At 38.8% G+C, this 24,167-nt stretch overlaps 2 protein-coding genes across 15 annotated transcripts in view; one reads left to right on the plus strand and one right to left on the minus strand.

Annotated features, from left to right (window-relative positions):
* Nucleotides 1-24,167, plus strand: part of LOC112669357 (phosphatidylinositol 3,4,5-trisphosphate 3-phosphatase TPTE2-like) — a 176,411-nt gene that overhangs the window by 20,717 nt on the left and 131,527 nt on the right. For 4 of the 14 annotated variants that reach the window (XM_025462377.3, XM_025462378.3, XM_035719245.2 and 1 more), the window contains 6 exons: nt 2,353-2,409; nt 13,123-13,176; nt 14,222-14,275; nt 15,052-15,102; nt 15,991-16,044; nt 16,891-16,944. In XM_025462377.3, coding sequence (XP_025318162.1) covers nt 2,353-2,409; nt 13,123-13,176; nt 14,222-14,275; nt 15,052-15,102; nt 15,991-16,044; nt 16,891-16,944 — 324 coding nt within the window. The remainder of the gene's footprint in view (nt 1-2,352; nt 2,410-13,122; nt 13,177-14,221; nt 14,276-15,051; nt 15,103-15,990; nt 16,045-16,890; nt 16,945-24,167) is intronic. The other 10 variants (XM_049100916.1, XM_025462380.3, XM_025462381.3 and 7 more) reach the window with 10 other exon arrangements.
* On the minus strand, nt 6,373-7,384 carry HNRNPA1L2 (heterogeneous nuclear ribonucleoprotein A1 like 2; the record flags this gene model as incomplete). Its single annotated transcript, XM_025462388.2, is given in 3 exon segments — nt 6,373-7,007; nt 7,010-7,282; nt 7,285-7,384. Coding segments are annotated over 3 exon segments (1,008 nt in total), but the record flags the coding sequence as incomplete, so codon positions are not given.

Below are 24,167 nucleotides of genomic sequence, written 5' to 3' on the forward strand. Positions count from 1 at the left end.
CCTAATTTATTTTATGACTGAAAGTTTGTATTCTTTTACCAACTTCTGCCTATTTCTTTGATTTCCCACTCCTTGATAACTATTTTTTACTGTCTGCTTCTATGAGTTCAACCTTCCTTCCTTCCTTTATTTCTTCTTTCTTTTCTTTCTTTCTTTCTTTTCTTTCTTTCTTTCTTTCTTTCTTTCTTTCTTTCTTCTTTCTTTCTTTCTTTCTTTCTTTTTTCTTTCTTTCTTTTCTTTCTTTTCTTTCTTTTTTTTTTTTCTTTTAAAGGTCCCACATATAAGTGACACCAAGAAGCATTTGTCTTTGTCTGGCTTATTTCACATAGCTTAATACTTTCAGGTTCATTCATGTTGTTACAAATGGCAAAAATTCCTTTTTAAGGTTGAGTAATACTCTATTTTATATATGTATATATCACATTTTCTTTATCCATTCATGCATAAGTTGTTTCCATATCTTGACTATTTTTTTAATCAATGCTTCAATGAACATGGGGGTACAGATGGCTTTGTGAGATAATGATTTCATTTCCTTTGAATATATACCCACAGGTGAGATTAGTAGATCATATTGTAGTTCCATTTTTATTTTTTTGAACCCTGCATACTGTTTTCCTTAGTGGCTGTACAGTTATATTCTACCACCAGTGCCCAAAGGCTTCCTCTTCTCTGAATCCTCACCAGAATTTTGTTATCTTTTGTTGTTTTGATAAAAGATATCCAAACAGGTATGAGGTACTATCTCATTGTGGTTTTGATTTGCATTTCCCTCATGATGATTAGTGATGTTGAGCACCTTTTTATGTACCTGTTGGCCTTTTGTAGGTCTTCTTGGAAAAAATGTTTATTTTAGTTCTTTGCTTATTTTTAAATTGGGTTATTTGGGGGTTTTGCTATTAAGTTGAATGAGTTCCTTCTATATTTTGGATATAAACCCTTTATCTGATATGTAGTTTGAAAGTGGTTTGTTTTTTTGTTTTTTTGGTTTTTTTGAAAGTGTTTTCTCCTACTCCATAGGATGCCTTTTCATTTTTAAAAAAGATTTTATTTATTTATTCATGAGACACACACACACACACACACACACACACAGAGGCAGGTCTCTTTCAGGCAGAGGGAGAAGCAGGCTCCATGCAGGGATCCCAATGTGGGACTTGACCCTGAGATTCCGGGATCATGCCTTGAGCCAAAGGCAGACATTCAACTGCTATTTCCTCTAAACCCTTCTTTTAATTTTTTTCTCTTTTTGCTCTCTGGTTAGATGAATTCCACTGCCCTGTATTTGAGTTCACTGAATGTTTCTTCCACTTGGGTGATGGGGGTCCAAAGTTACAACTCTCTAGTCATAAAATAAATAGATTATGGGGGGCAGCCCCGGTGGCGCAGCGGTTTAGCGCCGCCTGCAGCTCAGGACGTGATCCTGGAGACCGGGGATCGAGTCCCACATCAGGCTCCCTGCATGGAGCCTGCTCCTCCCTCTGCCTTGTGTCTCTGCCTCTCTCTCTCTAGCTGTGTCTCTATGAATAAATAAATAAAACCTTAAAATAAATAGATTATGGGGATGTAATATGCAGCATGGTGACTATAGTTAAAACTGTATTGCATATTCATAAATTGCTAGGAGAGTACATCTTAAAACTCCTTATAATGAGAAAAATTCTATAAGTATTGTGACAGATGATGTGCACCTGAACCTAGCATAATGTATGTCAGTTATATCTTCATATATCTTAATAAAATTTTTTTTAAAGAACTAACAGAAAGAAAAGTCATTCTGATGATATGCTCTCTACTTTCAACTTAAAAACTCTTGTAAACAAAATTTAGGCAAATTCTAATATAGAATTTAGGGCAAAATTCTTTCTGCCCTACCAAATAATGCGTAGGAACTGGTCTTGCCATGGAAATTCTCATCTGGCGTTTTCTTCCCATTCTCTTTATATTCTTTCATTAACTGTCACCTGGATCCACCTCCCCATCCCTACTCTCATGTCTCTGACTCTCTTCCCAAATTTATTCAACAGATACCAGAATGGTAAAAAATTTGGGAAAGAAGCAAGGATAACTTAATCATCACTGCTGCTTCTCTCTTGCTTCTTGCTATTTCCAGTAAATATGCATGCGCATGTGTACACACACACACACACACACACACACACACCCCAGAGAGAGGCTGGCTTACAGATCCCATTGTGGTAACTCAAAGCTATTTCTTCAGTTTCTGTCACCTCGCCTCAGGATTTGTGATGTGCTGTTTACTTTTCTTGCCTGAAATTCCTGTCAGGAAAGAGCATGATTTCTTTCCAGTTATCTGACTTAATTTTTTGTGTATTTTTTCCCCTTTGGCAGAAGTCAGAATGCTCGAGGGTCATCTTTGGTGTCCCCTGGCCACAATACCAACAATAGGTGAGTTGATTTTCTGTCATCTGAGTGGGAAAATCATATAGCTTGTTCAGATAGCCTGTCAGCTTCTATATGTAACTTTTTTTTTCTGTTTTGGATCTAGATGTAAAAAGAAGGAACAATCAAAGAGGGAGAACATTTACTAAGGGTCTGTTTGTGAGCTTTAGGGACTACCAGTTAAAATGCTGGGGAAACCATCAGAGTGTCTGTATGTGACATTATATTTGTGTGGGCCAAAGGAAGAGAGAATACTACTTGGAAGCAAAAAAGACAATAACAGTGGACAGGGAGCAGAGGAGCCCTTGTCAGAAAAATAAAGGAGCTAACCCACCTTCATATTGGATGGAGCCTCAGCCCTAGGCCTGAAATTAGTTGGCCATATCTGAGGAGCAAGAAAAACATCCATGAAGCATGAAAAGTAAAGAAGTGGTAGAGGGACTTGGAATCAGAAAATTAAATGGGGTAGGAAGGACAGGTACCTACAAACTATAGTTGAATTTGAAATCGATGCAATTGCAAAAGCAGATACACTTTGGGGTTAGGTTCAGTAGTCAAGAAATGTTTTAAAATCTTGATCCATTAAGAATTCTTTTACAGGTCTAAGAATTTTATTTCTACCAAAAAAAGAGCTGCATTTCTAGGGGAAAGTGAAATACTTCTTTTCAAATAACCAAATTATATTAGAATATTTTTAGTGTTCAACCACATTAACAGTTGTAGATAAATTATAGTTAATTTGAATGAGAAAAGTATGTAAGATGTCACAGGGTGTTTGATCAGATACATTTTATCCTTTAGTTCTGATTGGAATGAATTGACATCAATAACTGATAAGGCAGTTATCAATGAAAGATGAGAGAAATACATGTAAAGATACACCCAGAAATATTCAATGCAGAGTTTCTTAGACACTCTTCCTAATGCGTTGGCAGTGTCACCTTCTATATGTAACATATTTTTTATCTAGATGGATAGAAGAGGAACAGGTCCTCCTATCTGGGTTACCAGCAGTCAAAATTCTTAGAAAACTATTGGATTGTTGTATGAGATTCTACGAGATGGGGCTGTATTATTTGCTGGGGCTACTGTAGCAAAATATCACAAAATTTAATAGTTTAAACAACAGAAATTTATTGTCTCAGTCTCAGAGGCTAGAAGTTGATATCAGGGTGTCAGTAGGATTGTTTCCTACAGAAGGCTGTGAGAAAGAATCTATTCCATGCCTTTCTCCTAGCTTCTGGTGATTGCTGTCAATATTTGCTGTTCCATGGTATGTAGAACCAATCGCTCTAATCTCTACCTTAATCTCTACATGGATGAAGTATGTATGTCTGTGTTTAAATTTTTCCTTTGTATAAGGGCACTGGTCAAACTGGATTAGTAGCCCACTCTAAACTATTATGACTGTATCTTAAGCACATCTACAGCAACCCTATTTCCAGTAAATTCATATTCTAAGTTATAGGGGATAGGATTTCAATGTATCTATTTTGGTGGGACAATATTCAACTTACAATATGTGACAAGTAAGGAGAGATTCCTATTTGTAGCCAGGAGAATAATAGCAGTAGACTGGGAACAGAAGAGGCCTCTACAGGAAATAATGGAACTAATAGACATTGGTTTGCCCACAGCCTCCAGGGCTCTGCCACCATGTGAGAGATAGCCCTCAGACTCAAACCCACTATCATAGTGGGTAGAGTCACTGCCTCAGACCTATAGTCTGAGGGGCAGGGAAGATGACTATAATGGGTGAAAGTAAGGAGGTAATGGAAGGACTTGAGAATCAGGAATTTAGATGGAGTAAGAGGGTTGTGTACATTATAAACTGCAATTAAAGTGAAATAAATGCCACCACAAAAGACTGTTACATATTGGATTAGGGACAAGTAAAGAACATTACTTAAACCTTGATGCTTACTATTTTCACAAGCCTAAGATATATCATCATATGAAATCTTATTCCTTTTTTTAGAAAAATTAATTTCAGTATAATTAACATACAGCATTATGTTAGTTTCAGATGTACAACAGTGATTCCACAATTCTATACATTACTCAGTGCTCATCACAATAAGTGTGCTTTTAATTCTCTTTGACCTGTTTCACTCATCCCCCTGCCCACTTCCCCTCTGGTAACCTAGTTAAGAGTCTGTTGTATTGTGTGTGTGTTTTTTTAAGTTTTTTAGGGAACCTTCATACTGTTTTCCGGAGTGGCTATACTAGCTTGCATTCTCTCCAACAGTGTAAGAGGATTCCCCTTTCTCCACACCTTTGCCAACATTTATTGTTTCCCAACTTGTTAATTTTAGCCATTCTGACTGGTGTGAGGTGGTATCTCATTGTGGTTTTGATTTGTATTTCCCTGATGCTGAGGGACGTTGAGCATTTTTTCATGTCCATGGACAAATGATTGGATAAAGAACATGTGGTGTAGATATATAATGGAATATTACTCAGCCATAAAAAAAGAAATCTTATAATTTGCAATGATGTGAGTGGAACTAGAGGGCATTAAGCTAAGTGAAATAAGTCAGTCAGAGAAAGACAATCATCATGATTTCACTCATATGTGGAATTTAAGAAACAAAACAGAGGATCATAGAGGAAGGGAGGGAAAATAAAATAAGACAAAATCAGAGAGGGAAACAAACCATAAGTGACTCTTAACTATAGGAAACAAACTCAGAATTACTGGGAGGGGAGATGGGTGAGGGGATGGAGTAACTGGGTGATGGGCATTAAGGAAAACACATGATCTAATGAGCACTGGGTATTATATGCAACTGATGAATCACTGAACTCTACCTCTGAAACTAATGATACACCATATGTTAATTGAATTTAAATAAATTTTAAAATTCTCTTTTTCCTTTGTTGGTTTGTTTTGTTTCTTAAGTTCTACATATGAGTGAAATCATATGGTATTTGTCTTTCATTATACTCTCTATGTCCATCCATGTTGTTGCAAATGGCAAGATTTCACTATTTTCTATAGCTGAGCAATATTCGTGTGTGTGTATGTGTGTATTATATATATATAATGGTGGCAGGGCCTACACACACACACACACACACACACACATATAATCTCACATCTTTATCCATTCATCTATCAATGGACACTTGGATTTAGCTATTCTGAAAACTGTGAGATGATATCTCATTTTTCATTGTAGTTTTAATTTGCATTTCCCTGATGATGATATTGAGCATCTTTTCATGTGCCTGTTTGTCATCTGGATATCTTCTTTGGAGAAAAGTCTGTTCATGTCTTCTGCCCATTATTAAATTGGATTATTTGATTTTAGTGTTGGGTTGTATGATTCTTCACATATTTTAGGTACTAACCCTTTATTGGATATGTCACTTGCAAATATCTTCTCCTATTCCTTAGATTGTCTTTTAGTTTTGTTGATTTTTTTCCTTTGTTGTACAGAAGACCTATGAATCAATCTACTTTGTTGAGAGTTTTTATCATGAATAGATGTTGTGCTTTATCAAATCCTTTTTCTGTATTGACGGAAATAATAATATGGTTTTTATTTCTCCTATTGATGTGCTTTATCATAATGATTTTCAAATATTGAACCACTTTTGCAGACCTAGAATAAATAATAGTTGATTGGGATGAATGACCTTATTACTGGAATATTGGATTCATTTTGGTAATATTTTGTTGTGGATTTTTTTTAAGACACATTAATTCAGCGTCATGATCAGACTATTACATTTAGCAATCAACAGCATGGGTGCAAAAAAAATCTACATTAAAACCCCTTGTTGGAATGCTTTACACTTTCCACAGAACAGAAACTAAAATAATCTGTTATACAGTTAGTCACAAATACAGTCCTTGAGTTTTTTGCCCATACACATGAGTATTGTCTAAAACATGTCTTTTTTTGTATCAGCTAGGCCCTGCTTGGCTGAGTTCACAAATCTGTTGTAACCTGTAGCTTCCTTGTCACTTCTCTGGCTCTCCTCTTCTGCTAAGCTTTGTTTCCTGGGAGTAATTAAAAACCTTCTGCCACTGCCATAGCTGCTGCTGCTTCTGGAACTGCCATAGCCACCTTGGTTTTGTGGTTTGGCAAAGTATTGGCCTCCACCACCATAGGGGCCAGAGCTTCTGCCTCCAAAATTTCCTCCTTTCATGGGTCCAAAATTTGAGGATTGATTGCTATAATTGCCAAAATCATTATAGCTTCCACCACCTCCAAAGTTGCTTCCATCATTACCAAATCTGTTATAGCCATCCCCACTGCCACCATATCCACCACCACCTCCACTACCACCAAAGCCACCTCGACCACTAAAGTTCCCTCTACAACCAAAGTTGTCATTCCCACCAAAACCACCTCCATGACCACCACCAAAGTTTCCAGAACCACTTCGGCCTCTTTGGCTGGATGAAGCACTAGCTATCTCTTGCTTCAGTAGGGCTTTACTTAATTCACAGTTGTGGCTATTCACAGTATGGTATTTTTTAATGACAATCTTGTCTACAGAGTCATGGTCATCAAATGTCACAAAAGTAAAACCTCTCTTTTTGCCACTGCCTCAGTCAGTCATGATCTCAATCATTTCAATTTTCCCATATGTTCAAAATAATCTCTTAGATGGTGTTCTTCAGTGTCTTCTTTAATGCCACCAACAAAAATCTTTTTCACAGTTAAGTGGGCACCAGGTCTTTGAGAATATTCTCATGAGACAGCCCTCTTTGGTTCCACAACTCTTCCATCCCCCTTGTGTAGCCTTACATTCATGGCTTCATCCACCTTCTCCACGGTGGCATACATGCCAAACTCAAAGCCTTTGGAGCGCTTGGTGTTTGGATCTCTCATTACCACACAGTCCATAAGTGTCCCCCATTGCTAAAATGGCTCCTCAGACTCTCATCGGTTGTTTCAAAGCTCAAACCTCCAATGAAGAGCCTCCTCAACTGCTCAGGCTCTTTGGGAGACTCTGACTTAGACATGATGGCCGTGGGAGGGGAGACTTTAATGATGCTTACTCGAAGGTGTCCAGGGGCAGAAAGGAATAATCTAACGAACGTATCTTGTTGCGGATTTTTGCATCTATGTTCATCAAAGGTATTGGCCTGTAGTTCTCTCTCTCTCTCTCTCTCTCTCTCTCTTTTGTACTGTCTTTATCTGGTTTTGGTATCAAGGTAAGGGTAGCCTTCTGAAATGAATTTGAAAGCTTTTCTTCCTCTTCTATTTTTGGAATAGCTTGAAGAGAATAAGTATTAATTCTTCTTTAATGTTTCATTGGCGTCAACTGTGAAGATATATGGTCCTGGAATTTCGTTTGTTGAAAGATTTTGATTACTGAGTCAATTTAATTGCTGGTAATCAGTCTATTCAAATTTTCTATTTCTTTCTCATTCATTTTTGGAAGATTATGTATTCTAGGAATGCATACAATTCTTCTGGGTTATCCAATTTGTTGGCATATAATTTTCATAATATTATCTTAGAATCCAATGTATGTCTGTGGTATTGGTTATTATTTCTCATCTTTTATTTATGATTTTGAGCCCTCTCTGTCTGTCTGTCTGTCTCTCTCTCTCTTTTCTCTTTTTTTTAATGAGTCTGGCTAAAAGTTTATTAATTTTGTTGATCTTTAAAAAAAAAAAACAGTTCCAGGTTTCATTGATCTGTTTCATTGTAATCTTTATTATTCCCTTCCTTCTACTGGTGTGGGGTTTTGCTTTCTTTTTCTAGTTCTGTTAGGTGTCACATTAGGTTGTTTATTTGAGATTTTTCTTGCTTCCTGATGTAGGCCTGTATTAGCATAAACTTCTCTCTTAAGACTGGCTTTGCTGTATTCCAAAGATTTTGGACCATTGTATTCTTGTTTTCATTTGTCCCCATGTTTTCTTGATTTCTGATTTATTTTTTGGTTGACTCATTAATTATTTAGTAGCATGGTATTTAATCTCCATGTATTTGTGTTCTTTCCAGATTTCTTCTTCTGGTTGGTTTCTAGTTTCATAGTGTTATAGTCAGAAAAGATTCATGGCATGCATTCAGTCTTTTTAAATTTGTTGAGACTTGTTTTACGGCCTAAACTGTGATCGATTCTGGATAATACTGTATGTGCAATTGAGAAGAATGTGTATTCTACTGTTTTAAGATGAAATGCTCTGAATATATCTGTTCCATCTGATCCAATGTGTTGTTTAAGGCCACTGTTTCCAGGGCACCTGGGAGGCTCAGTCAGTTAAGTGTCCAACTTAATTTCTGCTCAGGTCATGATCTCAGGTTGTGAGATTGAGCCCTGCATTGAACTCCACACTCAGCACAGAGTCTGCTTCAGATTCTCTCTCTCCCTTCATCCTTCCCCCTTCTGGTGCTCTCTTTCTATGTCTCTATCTCTCCCTAAATAATAAATGAGTAGATAAATATCTTTAAAAAATAAAGCCACTGTTTTCTTGTTGATTTTCTATTTGGATGATCTGTCCATTGATGTAAGTGGAGTGGTAAAGTCCCCTACTATTATTGTATTACTAACAATTATTTTATGTTTGTTATGAACTGCTTTGTGTATTTGGGTATTCGCATGTTGGATGCATACATATTTTCAATTGTTATATATTCTTGTTGAATTGTTCCCTTTATGATTATTATATAGTGTTCTTCTATGTTTCTTATTACATTCCTTGTTTTAACATCTATTTTGTCTGATATGAGTATTGCTATCCTAGCTTTCTTTCTACTTCCATTTGTATGATAATGCTTTTCCATCCCTTCATTTTGGATCTGCACATGTCTTTAGTTCTGACATGTGTCTCCTATAGGCAGCAAATAAATAAGTCTTGCTTTTTTATGCATTCCATCATTCTATGCATTTTGACAGAAGCATTTAGCCTGTTTACATTCAAAGTCAATAGTGATGGATATGTACTTATTGATAGGTATGCCATTTGTTCCTTGTTTTATGGTTATTTCTGTAGTTCTTTTTTTAATAATAAATTTATTTTTTATTGGTGTTCAATTTGCCAACATACAGAATAACACTCAGTGCTCATCCCGTCAAGTACCCACCTCAGTGCCCGCCACCCAGTCACCCCCACCCCCAGCCCTCCTCCCTTCCCACCACCCCTAGTTTGTTTCCCAGAGTTAGGAGTCTTCCATGTTCTGTCTCCCTTTCTGATATTTCCCACTTATTTTTTCTCCTTTCCTCTTTATTCCCTTTCACTATTATTTATATTCCCCGAATGAATGAGACCATATAATGTTTGTCCTTCTCCGATTGACTTATTTCACTCAGCATAATACCCTCCAGTTCCATCCACGTCGAAGCAAATGGTGGGTATTTGTCGTTTCTAATGGCTGAGTAATATTCCATTGTATACATAAACCACATCTTCTTCTGTTTGTTGTCAAATTGAACACCAATAAAAAATAAATTTATTTAAAAAAACCCACATCTTCTTTATCCATCATCTGTAGTTCTTCTGTTCCTTTCTTGTTTCCTCTCATGGCTAGTTGCCTTTCTTTAGTGATATGCTTGGATTTCTCTCTTTCTCTCTATTTTTTTACATATCTATTACCAGTTTTTGATTTGCAGCTCCATTAGGTTTATGTATAACATCTAATGCATATAGCAGTCTATATGAAGATGATGGTTGCTTAAATTTGAATCCATTTTAAAAGCCCTAAATTTTTACTCCTCTCCCCACATTTTAGGTGTATAGTGTCATACTTACAACCTTTATATTGTGAATCCCTTGACTGATTGTATAGATATATTTTGCTTTTGTGCTTCTTACTTTTCTTATTCCTGGTTATGATCTCTTCTTTTCACCCAGAGTCCCCTTTAAATCTCTTATAAGGTTGGTTTAGTGATGATTAATTAGTTTAACTTTTGTTTGTCTGGGAAACTCTTGATATCTCCTTCTATTCTGAATGATAGCATTGTTAGATAGAGTACTCTTGGTTGCAATTTTTTTTTTCTTTCAGCACTTTGAATATATCAACCACTCTCTTCAGCCTGCAAAATTTCTGCTTAAAAGATCAGTTAATAGTTGTATGGGATTTCTTTTGTATGTAACTGTTTACTTTTCTCTTTCTGTTTAAAAATTCTCTATCACAATTTTTTTTTGCCATTTTAATTACTACGCATCTTGATGTGGACCTCCTTGAGTTGATATTGTTGAGGGCTCTATGCCTCCCTCCTGGATCTGGATTTCTGGATTTCCTCCTTAAGGTTAGGGAAGTTTTCCACATTATTTCTTCAGATAAATTTTCTGCCCCCTTTTGTCTCTCTTTACCCTTTCGGAATCCTTATAATGTGAATGTTATGCTTGATGATGGCATTGAGTTCTCTTAATATATTCCCATTTTTATTATTGTTTTCTTTCCTCTCTCATATTCAGATTGATTGATTTGCATTGCTCTGTCCTCCAGGTTGCTGATCCATTTCTCTTCCTTTAGTACATACTCCCTCTAACGTGTTTTTAATCTCAGCTGCTGAATTTTTCATTTTGATTGGTTCTGTTTTATGATTGCTTTCTCTTTTTTGAAGGTCCTACTGAAGTCCTGCACTCTTTTCTCAAGTCCAATGAGTGTCTTTATGACAATTACTTTATATTCTCTATTAGGCATGTTACTAATCTCTGTTCTGTTTAGCTCTCTTGCTGTGATATTTGTCCTGTTTTTTCATTTATGACATATTCCTTTGTCTTCTCCTTTTTGTATATTTTTTATTGGAGTTCAATTTGCCAACATATAGTATAACACCCAGTGCTCATCCCATCAAGCGCTCCCCTCAGTGCCTGTCACCCAGTCACCCCATTCCCTTGCCCACCTCCCCTTCCACTACCCCTTGTTCATTTCCCAGAGTTAGGAGTCTCTCATGTTCTGTCACCCTCTCTGATATTCCCCACTCATTTTCTCTCTTTTCCCCTTTAATCACTTTCACTATTTTTTATATTCCCCAAATGAATGAGACCATATAATGTTTGTCCTTCTTTGATTGACTTACTTCACTCAGCATAATACCCTCCAGTTCCATCCACGTTGAAGCAATTGGTGGGTATTTGTCATTTCTAATGGCTGAGTAATATTGCACTGTGTATATAGACCACATCTTCTTTATCCATTCATCTTTCAATGGACACTGAGGCTTCTTCCATAGTTTGGCTATTGTGGACATTGCTGCCATAAACTCTCATTTGTCTATATCTGTTTCCATGTGTCAGGAAAGTAGCTACATGTTCTGCTCTTGAAGAGGTCCAGTGGTGTGCTGCAATGCAGTGTCCCATTCACCAGAACCTGGAACTTCAGGGTTGTCTTCTATGTGTTGTGTATGCCTTACTATTGTGGCTGAGCTGTGTTTACCTTTAGTCCAGTCATCTGCAATGGCTCTCTTTGCCTGTTGTGGGCAGGGATTTTTCCCTGTGTTATTAATGGGCCAGTCTGGGGCCACCTTGGGCTTGAGTTGAGTTAGAACAGGCATTGCCAGAGTTGCTGTAGGACCAAATTGCAAGGTACTCTCTCTAGTTGTCCCCTGAAAAGCTTTTGTTGGTGGGCAGGGCTGCAGTTAGATCAGATGTCTATCCCCAGCCTAGTGCTGGGCTACAGTTAAACTGCTATGTGTGATTATCTTTCCCTCTCCTCAGGGCAAGAGTTACTTTGGAGTGGTGCTGGCACCTGTCAGGGCTGCTTCCATACTGTTTGTGACTCAGCTTTGGAGGGGCTCCTGCTATAGATAGTCTGCAGGACAATGTGAGAGAGAGGCACTTGGTCTGCAATGGTCTAGTATGGAAGGGCACCTACAGCCACTCAAGAAAAACTCCTGCCCAGTCTGGGATGGTGATGACACATCAGCAAGAGAACAGAGGTACAGGACACACTGCTAGTAAGCTAGGTATAGAGTGTGCTGCACTGGTTCCCACAGGTGTCCATGTAGCTTGGCTGGGAGGTTGGGGAGGGAAATAGCACCTGCCAGCACTTCTATTCTTTGAGACGTTTCCCAAAGGTCCCTTCCTCTCCACCACATGCTCTCACATTAGTAAATAAATCTTCCTGTATACCACAGGTGTTTTTCAAACTGCTGTGTCAATGCTCTATCTCTGGGAGCTCTTTGTTGTGCTGTTTCTCTAAGGGCAGGACTTAGTTACATATTGCCGTCCAGCTTTCCCAGTGCTGGGCCCACTGATTTTTTTAAAGTTCCAGGTGTTAAGTCCCACTGATTGTAAGAACTCGTGAAGTTGAACCCCTCTGATTTTCAAAGCCTAATGTTGTAGCGATTTGTCTTCCCTGTCCATGTTTCCCATGTCTGGGGTGCCTGGTGTGAAGTCTTCTCTACATTCTCCATGCCCACCACATCCTTTACTCCCATGGGGAGTCCTGTGGGTCCATTTAGCTCCTGACTTTGTCTCTGCCCTCTTTGATGTGCACCCTCCTCTACATTTAGGAGTGGAGAGACTGTTTTGCCACTCTCAGGTTATTTTGGCAGTTATTTATACTGATGCAGCTGTTATCTAGGTGTATCCATGAAATGAGGTGGACATAGGATCATCATATTCCACCATCTTGTCCAGAAGTCTAAAGCATTATTTCTAATAAAAATGACATAGCAGATTCAATTTACTGATACATGAATTTTTAAAGATCAACCAGCTCATAAGTATAGAGTATAATTGGGCAGAAAAAAGTAACTCTAGAATTACGTGGTATCTGACCATGTACCTTTTTAATCCTTTAGCCCAAACCATCATGAATTGGCATCAGACTCCTATGAGGAAGTCAGCAATGAAATGTGAGATTGAAAAGCATAAAGATATATATAAACATATATAATAATACATATATATACATACACATAGTCCTAGCAGCATAAAAACACATATACTCATACATAAGCACATATACAGAAAGACAACACAAAGAAATAGAGATTGAGATTTGTCAAATTCACTCTCAGGAGCATTCAAAGCAATACAGAGTATCTGATACTGTTTCTAAGTCTTCTCATAATAACATCTGATAACTCTTTTATCTTGTTCAGATTCACTTAAATAAAAGAGGACCAAGTCATGAAAGAAATGCTTCTTCCTCTAAGTATGTTTATTACCCTTAGTTAGTAGCAGCCAAACCCTTAAGAAATTATCATATTGCCTATATATGAGATTCTGCTAGGGTAGGCCAAGAAAGGACAGAATGGTATTTGAAACAAGGAGGAGTCAGCAGTGGACAGAGCAATGGAGCGAGTCCTCAGCAAAAAGAATGAAGGTAATACACTGGATGTGTCCATGAATCTCCAGAGTTCTGCTACTGCATTAAGCTGATCCTCCTATCCCAAATGCACCACCATACTGGGGGAAGCCTCTGTTTCAGGTTTTTAGTTACTTGACCCTGTTTGAGGGGAAGGAAATACCTCCATGAAGCATGAAGAGTAAGCAGGTGATGGAGGGAATCACCAAGCACAAAGCACAAAATTAGTTGAGGTCAAAGGGATATATACCTATATCCCTATACCTAGATACCTATAACTTTACAAGCTAAAGTTGAAATAAAATAAGTTCCACCACCAAAGATAGTTACACATTGGGTTAGGATAATAATGAAGAACACTTTTTACCCAAATTTCAATGTGTTAACTACTCATGGGCACAAGTTAATCATTACTACTATATAAACCTCATTTATAATATAAACTGACACACTAAGTTCCAGGTTATTGATTTGCACTTGGATTTTTAAAAATATATTAATTCATATCACAGATTAATTATAGCTTTTTGAGTGGGGGAAAGTGTATCTAGAATTACATATGTTGTCTATGTACCTTTTTTATTCTTTAGCCCTACCCCAAGTGAATTGACATTGGAAACCTATGAGGAATTCTCCAATGAAATGTGAGATTTGAATGCATAAATTTTAAATTATATGTACAATCTCAACACATACATGCATAAAACAATAAAGAAAAATTTATCAGGAGCATCCATGGCAATAGAGTAGCTTCAATACTACTTCTAAGCCCTCATTATACGTAGGTAACTTTCTTTTCTTTTTTTTCCTTTTTTTCTTTTTCTTTCTTTTTCTTTCTTTTTCTTTCTTTCTTTCTTTCTTTCTTTCTTTCTTTCTTTCTTTCTCTTTTCTTTCTTTCTTTCTTTCTTTCTTTCTTTCTTTCTTTCTTTCTTTCTCTTTTCTTTCTTTTTTTTTGATTTGTTGAATAAAAGAGGAAGTCCTAAGAGGAATGCTTTTTCCCCTGAGTAGGTTTATCTCCTTTAGTAGCAGCCAAAACCTTAGATGAAAGTAAAGAGAAGAGAAAAGGGCCTGAGAACCAGGAATTTAAAAGAATAAGATGGTTGGTTGCTTCCAAACTGAAGCTGAATTTGAAATAAATTCTATGATAAAAAGCTGTTAGACACTGGGATTAGGGTGATGGTATAGAACTTCTTATAGATTGATGTATTAATTATTTATAGGACTAAGTTATTAGCATCATATGTAATGCCTCATTTCTAATGAAACATGATTAGAAATGGTTCATTTAGGTAATATGTACATGAATTTTTAAAGGCTGAGTAATTAATAAGTATAGAACAATTGTAAGTATATTTAAATGGAAAAAAGTCAGTCTAGCATTATGTGTAGTGTCTGACTATGTGTCTCTTTAATCCTTTAGCACTGCCCTGTCTGAATTGATAGCACAGAGCTATGACACCACCAGTAAAATGTGAGATATAAATGAAAAAGATAAATATATATTTATATGGACATATATGTACATATGTATTTATAACAACACAGACACATACATAAATATAAATACAATGAATTAAAGGGATGACGTTTCCAAATGCATTCTTAAGAGCATCCATGACCATACCTTGACTATTTCTAAAGCTTCTCACTTTAGCACCTATAGATAACTTTCTTTTCTGGATATAGTTGGATTAAAGAGGAACAAGTCATAAGAGGACTCCTTCTTCTTCCTAGTGATGACCAGCCAAAACCTCCTGGAGATTTCCGGAGTGCCTGTATATGAGACTTACTAGATTGGGTGAAGAAGGGACAGGATGCTATTTAAGACAAAGAATGGACGAGCCCTCAGCAGAAAGAAAGGAGCTAATCAAATCTGGTTCTTTCACTTTCCAGAGTTCTGCCACCATGTGAGGCTACTGCCCCAAACCTGTAGTCACATGGAGGGAGCCCCTGCCTCAGGCCTGCCAGTTACTTGACATTACCTGAGGGCAGGGAAGGCAAGCATGGGAGGTGAAAGAGGGACTAGAGAAGCAGGAAACTGAGCAGGAAAGAAGAATATATGCCTGCAAATTAAGGTTGAATTTGAGACAAATTCCATCATGGAAGGCTGTTACATACTAGCCAGGTTCAGTAGTAAAAATCTGTATTTGATTCTTGAATCATTCATGTTTTTGTTAGGTCTATAATACTTATTACAAACATACAAATCTTCATTTCTAAGGTTCAATAACTGACTTGCATGTGAATTTTTTCCGTGACAGGAGTTTATAAGTTCAAGAGTAATCGTAGCTAATTTGAACAAAAAAAGTAGGTCTAAAAGTCCTAGGGTATCTTACTGTGTCTGTTTTTAATCCTTTAGTCCTGCCCTGAGTGAATTGACAGCAGTATCCTCTGAAGGACTCTCCAGTGCACAGTGAGCTATGATGAGTACATTACATAGATATGTATCTGTACACACACACACATACATTGAGATTTGGGATGTTCACTCTCAGGATCATGCATGGGAATACAGAGTTCCCCTGATACTGTTTGTAAAGTCTTCTCATGATAAGCTTCTATTTTGAACATAGGTGGGAAAAGATGAACAGATCCTAGAGGGAATCTTTTTAATCCTAGTATTTATTTGTCCATCCTTAATTATTGTGGATGAGTCTCTACTAGAATGGGCAAGAGAGGAGGAAAATTTATTTGGAGCCAGGAGAAATCAGCATAAAGAATGGAGCTAATAGACCCTGGATCCTCACCCTTCAGAGCTCTGCCCCCATGTGACGTTGGTGCCCCAAACCTACCACCATACTGAAAGGAGCCTCTGCCTCAGGTCTTTAGTCACTTGACCCTGTCTGAGGGGCAGGAAAAGACATCCAGGAAGCATGAAGAGTAAGCAGGTGACGAAAGGAATTAAGAATCAGGAAATTAGTTGGGGTCAAAGGAATATGTCCCTATAAACTGAAACTGAATTTGAAGTAAATTCTATTGCAAAGGGCTGTTTACACATTGAGATTAAGGTAATAGTAAAGAACTTCTTATAGATTGATACATTAATTATATGTAGGCCTAAGATAGTCAAGGGCACCTTACATAAAGCCTCATTCATTTCTAATCAAAAATGACCTACCAAGTTCATTTAGGTGATATATACATGAATTTTTAAAGATGACCAGTTCATAAGTATAGAGAAGTTACAGCTATTTAAATAGAAAGAAGTCAGTCTAGCATTACGTGTGGTGTTTGACTATGTGCCTCTTTAATCCTTTAGCACTGCTCTGACTGAATTGAAATCAGACAACTATGAGGAAGTCATCAGTGAAATGTGAGATATAAATGAATAAGCATAAATATATATTTATATGGACATTTATGTACATATGTATTTATATACTTGTATTGACACAGACCCACAAAGACACATACACAAACAGCAGGAATCCATCAAAATCCCAGAGGAGAGCTTTGGCAGCAACCTCTTTGACCTTGGCTGCAGCAACTTCTCATGAGACATGACTACAAAGGCAAGAGAAACAAAAGTAAAAATGAGCTATTGGGACTTCATCAAGATATAAAGCTTTTGCACAGCAAAAGAATCAATCAACAAAACTAAAAGGCAACCCACAGAATGGGAGAAGATATTTGCAAATGTCTTCTCAGATAAAGGGCTACTATCCAAAGTCTGTGAAGAACTTACCAAACTCAACACCCATAAACAAAAAAATCTGGTCAAGAAATGTTCGGTAGACATGAACAGACATTTCACTAAAGAAGATACATAAATGGCCAATAGACACACAAAAAAATGCTCAACATCCCTTGGCATCAGGGAAATACAAATCAAAAGCACAATGAGATACCACCTAACGCCAGTCATAATGGCTAAAATTAACTCAGGAAACAACAGATATTGGTGAAGATGTGGAAAGGGGAACCCTCTTGTACTGTTTGTAGGAATGCAAACTGGTGCAGCCACTCTGGAAAACAGTATGAAGAGTCCTCAAAAAGTTAAAATAGAGCTACCCTACAACCCAGCAATTGCACTAATAGTTATTTATCCAAAGAATACATAGTGATTTGAAGGGGCACATGCACTCCAATGTATAGCAGTTCACAATAGCCAAACTATGGCAAGAGCCCAGATGTCCATCAACAGATGAATGGATGAAAAGGACATGATATGTACTCAGCCATCAAAAAGAATGACATCTTAACCATTTGCAATGACATGGATGGAACTAAAGGATATTTTGCTAAGCAAAATAAGTCTGTCAGAGAAAGACAAATACCAAATGATTTCACTCATATGTGGAGTTTAAGAAACAAAACAGATGAACATAGGGGAAGGGAAGGGAAGGGAAAATAAGAGGAAAACAGGGAGACAAACCATAGAGACTCTTAACTAAAGGGAACAAACTGAAGGTTGCAGGAGGGGAGGTGGGTGGGGAAATGGGATAACTGGGTGATGGGCATTAAGAAAGGCACTTGAAATAATGAGTACTGGGTGTTAAATGCAACTGATGAATCACTGAATTCTACCTCTGAAATTAAAAAAAGAAAGAAATGATGTTTCCAAATACATTCTTAAGAGCATCCATGACCATACCTTGACTATTTCTAAAGCTTCTCACTTTAGCACCTATAGATAACTTTCTTTTCTGGATATAGTTGGATTAAAGAGGAACAAGTCATAAGAGGACTCCTTCTTCTTCCTAGTGATGACCAGACAAAACCTCCTGAAGATTTCCGGAGTGCCTGTATATGAGACTTACTCGATTGGGAGAAGAAGGGACAGGATGCTATTTAAGACAAAGAACAGGAGGTGGGGCAAGATGGCAGAAGAGTAGGATCCCCAAGTCACCTGTCCCCACCAAATTACCTAGGTAACTTTCAAATCATCCAAAAAACCTAAGAATTCGGCCTGATATTTAAAGAGAAAACAGCTGGAATGCTACAGTGAAAAGAGTTCACTCTTCTATCAAGGTAGGAATATGGGGGAAAAAAAGATATAAAGAAACAAAAGGCATCCAAGGGGGACGGGCCTGCGAGGAGCCAGGCTAAGGCCTCAGTGAGTGTCCACAGGACAGGAAAGCCCCGTCCATGGAGAAGCAGGAGCTTCACCAACCTTCCCAGATGGAAAGGCCCTCGCAGGGAGTTGGAGCAGGGCCCCAGGAGGGCGGGGATGCCCTCAGGCTCCCAGGGACAGTAACAGACACTTGCGCCCCTGAGAGAGTGTGCCACACCCCGAGGCCGAGCTCCCTAAAGGGCTGCAGCACGAGCCGGGCTGGACCTGGGAGCAGCTCGGAGGGGCTCAGGTGGTGGCTCCGTGCAGAGGGGCTGCAGGGCCCCAGGAGCAGCTCGGGGGCTGCTCGGGCAGAGGCTCCGCACAGAGGGAGCTGTGCAGCCGCCAGCGCGATTCCAACAGGGCAGGCCCTGGAGCACAGGGCGCGGGGGACACAGCCCAAGATCCGGCGCTCTCCCTGGGACAAGCAGAGGCCAGGAGGGCACAGGACAGCCAGGACACCCCAGCCTCCGGGTGGCTCGGAGCTGAGCAGATCAGTGGCCCCCGCCCCCGGAGCATCAAGGCCTCTGCAGACTGAGAGCTCCAGAGTTCCTGCGGGAGCTGACTCGAGGCCTGGAGAGCTGGCCGCTGCTACTGTTGTTGTTCCTCCTGGGGCCTCACAGGATAAACAACCCCTACTGCGCTTCACAGTGGCCTCACAGGATAAATAGGTTAAACAACTTACACCGAGCCCTGCACCAGGCAGGGGCAGAGCAGCTCCCCCAAGTGCTGACACCTGAAAATCAGCACAGCAGGCCCCTCCCCCAGAAGACCAGCTAGACGGACAGGGGAAAAACAAATTATTGACCAAGCAGCACAGGAAAGTTCCAGGGAAAGGAGAGGGATTTACAGTATAAAGAATCAGAGGATACTACCTCTTGTTTTTTGTTTTTTTGATTTGTTTGCTTCCCCCCCCCATTTTTATCTTCTCTTCTCTCTTTCCCACCCCCCCTTTTTTTTTCTTTTCCTTTTCTTCTTTCTCTCCTCGCTTTTTCTGCTTTTCCCAATACAACTTGTTTTTGGCCACTCTGCACTGAGCAAAATGACTAGAAGGAAAAACTCATCTCAAAAGAAAGAATCAGAAACAGTCCTCTTGCCCACAGAGTTACAAAATTTGGATTACAATTCAATGACAGAAAACCAATTCAGAAGCACAATTATAAAGCTACTGGTGGCTCTAGAAAAAAGCATAAAGGACTCAAGAGACTTCATGACTGCAGAATTTAGATCTAATCAGGTAGAAATTAAAAATTAATTAAATAAGATGCAATCCAAACTAGAGGTCATTACGACAACGGTTAACAAGGTAGAAGAACGAGTGAGTGACATAAAAGGGACAATTAAAAGATCATGAGGATAGATTAAGGGAAATAAGTGACAGCCTGAGGAAGAAAAATCTACAGTTAATTGGGGTTCCCGAGGGCACCGAAAGGGCCAGAGGGCCAGAATATGTATTTGAACAAATCATAGCTGAAAACTTCCCTAATCTGGGAAGGGAAACAGGCATTCAGATCCAGGAAATAGAGAGATCCCCCCCTAAAATCAACAAAAAACATTCAAAACCTCGACATTTAATAGTGAAGCTTGCAAATTCCAAAGATAAAGAGAAGACCCTTAAAGCAGCAAGAGACAAGGCATCCCTAACTTATACGGGGAGAAATATCAGATTAACAGCAGACCTCTCCACAGAGACCTGGCAAGCCAGAAAGGGCTGGAAGGATATATTCAGGGTCCTAAATGAGAAAAACATGCAGCCAAGAATACTTTATCCAGCGAGACTCTCATTTAGAATAGAAGGCTAGATAAAGAGCTTCCAAGATAGGCAGGAACTGAAAGAATATGTGACCACCAAACCACCTCTGCAAGAAATTTTAAGGGGGACTCTTAAAATTCCTCTTTAAGAGGAAGTCCAATGGAACAATCCACAAAGACAGGGACTGAACAGGTATCATGATGACACTCACTTCTTATCTTTCAATAGAAAGTCTGAGCGTGAATGGGCTTAATGACTCCATCAAAAGGTGCAGGGTTTCAGATTGGATAAAAAAAGCTGGACCCATCTATTTGCTGTCTACAAGAGACTCATTTTAGACCTAAGGACACCAGCAGCCTGAAAATAAAAGGTTGGATAATCATTTCCCATTCAAATGGTCCTCAAAAGAAAGCAGGGGTAGCCATTCTTATATCAGATAAACTAAAGTTTATCCCGAAGACTGCAGTGAGTGATGAAGAGGGACACTATATCATACCTAAAGGATCTATCCAAGAAAGGAGGTATCCCTGGGTGGTGCAGCGGTTTAGCACCTGCCTTTGGCCCAGGGCGCGATCCTGGAGATCCGGGATCGAATCCCATGTCAGGCTCCCAGTGCATGGAGCCTGCTTCTCCCTCTGCCTTTGTCTCTGCCTCTCTCTCTCTCACTGTGTGCCTATCATAAATTTTTTAAAAAAGGACTTAACAATCATCAATACATATGCCCCGAATGTGGGAGCTGCCAAATATACAATTAATAACCAAAGTTAAGACATACATAGATAATAATGCACTTATACTTGGTGACTTCAACGTAGAGCTTTCTACACTTGATAGGTCTTCTAAGCACAACATCTCCGAAGAAACAAGAGATTTAAATGATACACTGGACCAGATGGATTTCACAGATATCTACAGAACTTTACATCCAAACTCAACTGAATACACATTCTTCTCAAGTGCACATGGAACTTTCTCCAGAATAGACCACATACTGGGTCACATCAGGTCTTAACCAATACCAAAAGATTGAGATCATCCTCTGCATATTCTCAGACCATAATGCCTTGAAATTAGAACAAAATCACAAGAAGTTTGGAAGGATTTCAAACACGTGGAGGTTAAAGACCATCCTGCTAAAAGATGAAAGGGTCAACCAGAAAATTAAGGAAGAATTAAAAAGATTCATGGAAACTAATGAGAATGAAGATACAACTGTTCAAAATCTTTGGGATACAGCAAAACCAGTCCTGAGGGGGAAATACATCGCAATACAAGCAGCCATTCAAAAACTGGAAAGAACTCAAATACAAAAGCTAACCTTACACATAAAGGAGCTAGAGGAAAAACAGCAAATAGATCCTACACCCAGCAGAAGAAGACAGTTAATAAAGATTCAAGCAGAACTCAACGAAATTGAGACCAGAAGAACTGTGGAAGAGATCAACAAAACCAGGAGTTTGTTCTTTGGAAGAATTAATAAGATAGATAAATCATTAGCCAGCCTTATTAAAAAGAAGAGAGAAGACTCAAATTAATAAAATCATGAATGAGAAAGCAGAGATCACTACCAACACCAAGGAAATACAAACGATTTTAAAAACATATGAACAGCTATATGCCAGTAAATTAGGCAATCTAGGAGAAATGGACGCATTTCTGGAAAGCCACAAACTACCAAAACTGGAACAGGAAGACAGAGAAAACCTGAACAGGCCGATAACCAGGGAGGAAATTGAAGCAGTCATCAAAAACCTCCCAAGACACAAAAGTCCAGGGCCAGATGGCTTCCATCAAACGTTTAAAGAAGAAACCATACCTATTCTACTAAAGCTGTTTGGAAAGATAGAAAGAGATGGAGCACTTCCAAATTCGTTCTATGAGTCCAGCATCACCTTAATTCCAAAACCAGACAAAGACCCCACCAAAAAGGAGAATTATAGAACAATATCCCTGATGAACATGGATGCAAAAATTCTCAACCAACATACTAGCTAATAGGATCCAACAGTACATTAAGAAGATTACTCACCATGACCAAGTGGGATTTATCCCCGGGATGCAAGGCTGGTTCAACACTCGTAAAACAATGTGATTCATCATATCAGCAAGAGAAAAAAGAAGAACCATATGATCCTCTCAATAGATGCAGGGAAAGCATCTGACACAATACAGTATCCATCCTGATCATAACTATTCAGGGTGTAGGGATAGAGGGAACATTCCTTTTTTTTTAATAAAATAATTTTTTATTGGTGTTCAATTTACCAACATACAGAATAACACCCAGTGCTCATCCTGTCTAGTGTCCCCCTCAGTGCCCGTCACCCACTCACCCCCACCCCGCGCACTCCTCCCCTTCCACCACCCCTAGTTCGTTTCCCAGAGTTAGCAGTCTTTATGTTGTCTCCCTTTCTGATATTTCCCACACATTTCTTCTCCCTTCCCCTCTATTTCCTTTCACTAATATTTATTCCCCAAATGAATGAGACCATATAATGTTTGTCCTTCTCCGATTGACTTACTTCACTCAGCATAATACACTCCAGTTCCATCCACGTTGAAGCAAATGGTCGGTATTTGTCGTTTCTAATGGCTGAGTAATATTCCATTGTATACATAAACCACATCTTCTTTATCCATTCATCTTTCGATGGACACCGAGGCTCCTTCCACAGTTTGGCTATTGTGGACATTGCTGCTAGAAACATCGGGGTGCAGGTGTCCCGGCATTTCATTGCATCTGAATCTTTGGGGTAAATCCTCAACAGTGCAATTGCTGGGTCGTAGGGCAGCTCTATTTTTAACTCTTTGAGGAACCTCCACACAGTTTTCCAGAGTGGCCGCACCAGTTCACATTCCCACCAACAGAGTAAGAGGGTTCCCTTTTCTCCACATCCTCTCCAAAATTTGTTGTTTCCTGCCTTGTTAATGTTCCCCATTCTCACTGGTGTGAGGTGGTATCTCATTGTGGTTTTGATTTGTATTTCCCTGATGGCAAGTGATGCAGAGCATTTTCTCATATGCATGTTGGCCATGTCTATGTCTTCCTCTGTGCGATTTCTCTTCATGTCTTTTTCCCATTTCATGATTGGATTGTTTGTTTCTTTGGTGTTGAGTTTAATAAGTTCTTTATAGATCTTAGAAACTAGCCCTTTATCTGATAGGACATTTGCAAATATCTTCTCCCATTCTGTAGGTTGTCTTTGAGTTTGGTTGACTGTATCCTTTGCTGCGCAAAAGCTTCTTATCTGGATGAAGTCCCAATAGTTCATTTTTGCTTTTGTTACTTTTGCCTTCATGGATGTATCTTGCAAGAAGTTACTGTGGCCAGGTTCAAAAAGGGTGTTGCCTGTGTTCTCCTCTAGGATTTTGATGGAATCTTGTCTCACATTTAGGTCTTTCATCCATTTTGAGTTTATCTTTGTGTATGGTGAAAGAGAGTGGTCTAGTTTCATTCTTCTGCATGTGGATGTCCAATTTCCCCAGCACCATTTATTGAAGAGACTGTCTTACTTCCAATGGATGGTCTTTCCTCCTTTATCGAATATTAGTTGACCATAAAGTTCAGGGTCCACTTCTGGGTTCTCTATTCTGTTCCATTGATCTATGTGTCTGTTTTTGTGCCAGTACCACACTGTCTTGATGACCACAGCCTTGTAGTACAACCTGAAATGTGGCATTGTGATGCCCCCAGCTATGGTTTTCTTTTTTAATATTCCCCTGACTATTCAGG

This window comes from Canis lupus, chromosome 25, assembly GCF_003254725.2.
Source record: "Canis lupus dingo isolate Sandy chromosome 25, ASM325472v2, whole genome shotgun sequence".
NCBI classification, from domain to species: Eukaryota; Metazoa; Chordata; class Mammalia; order Carnivora; family Canidae; genus Canis; species Canis lupus.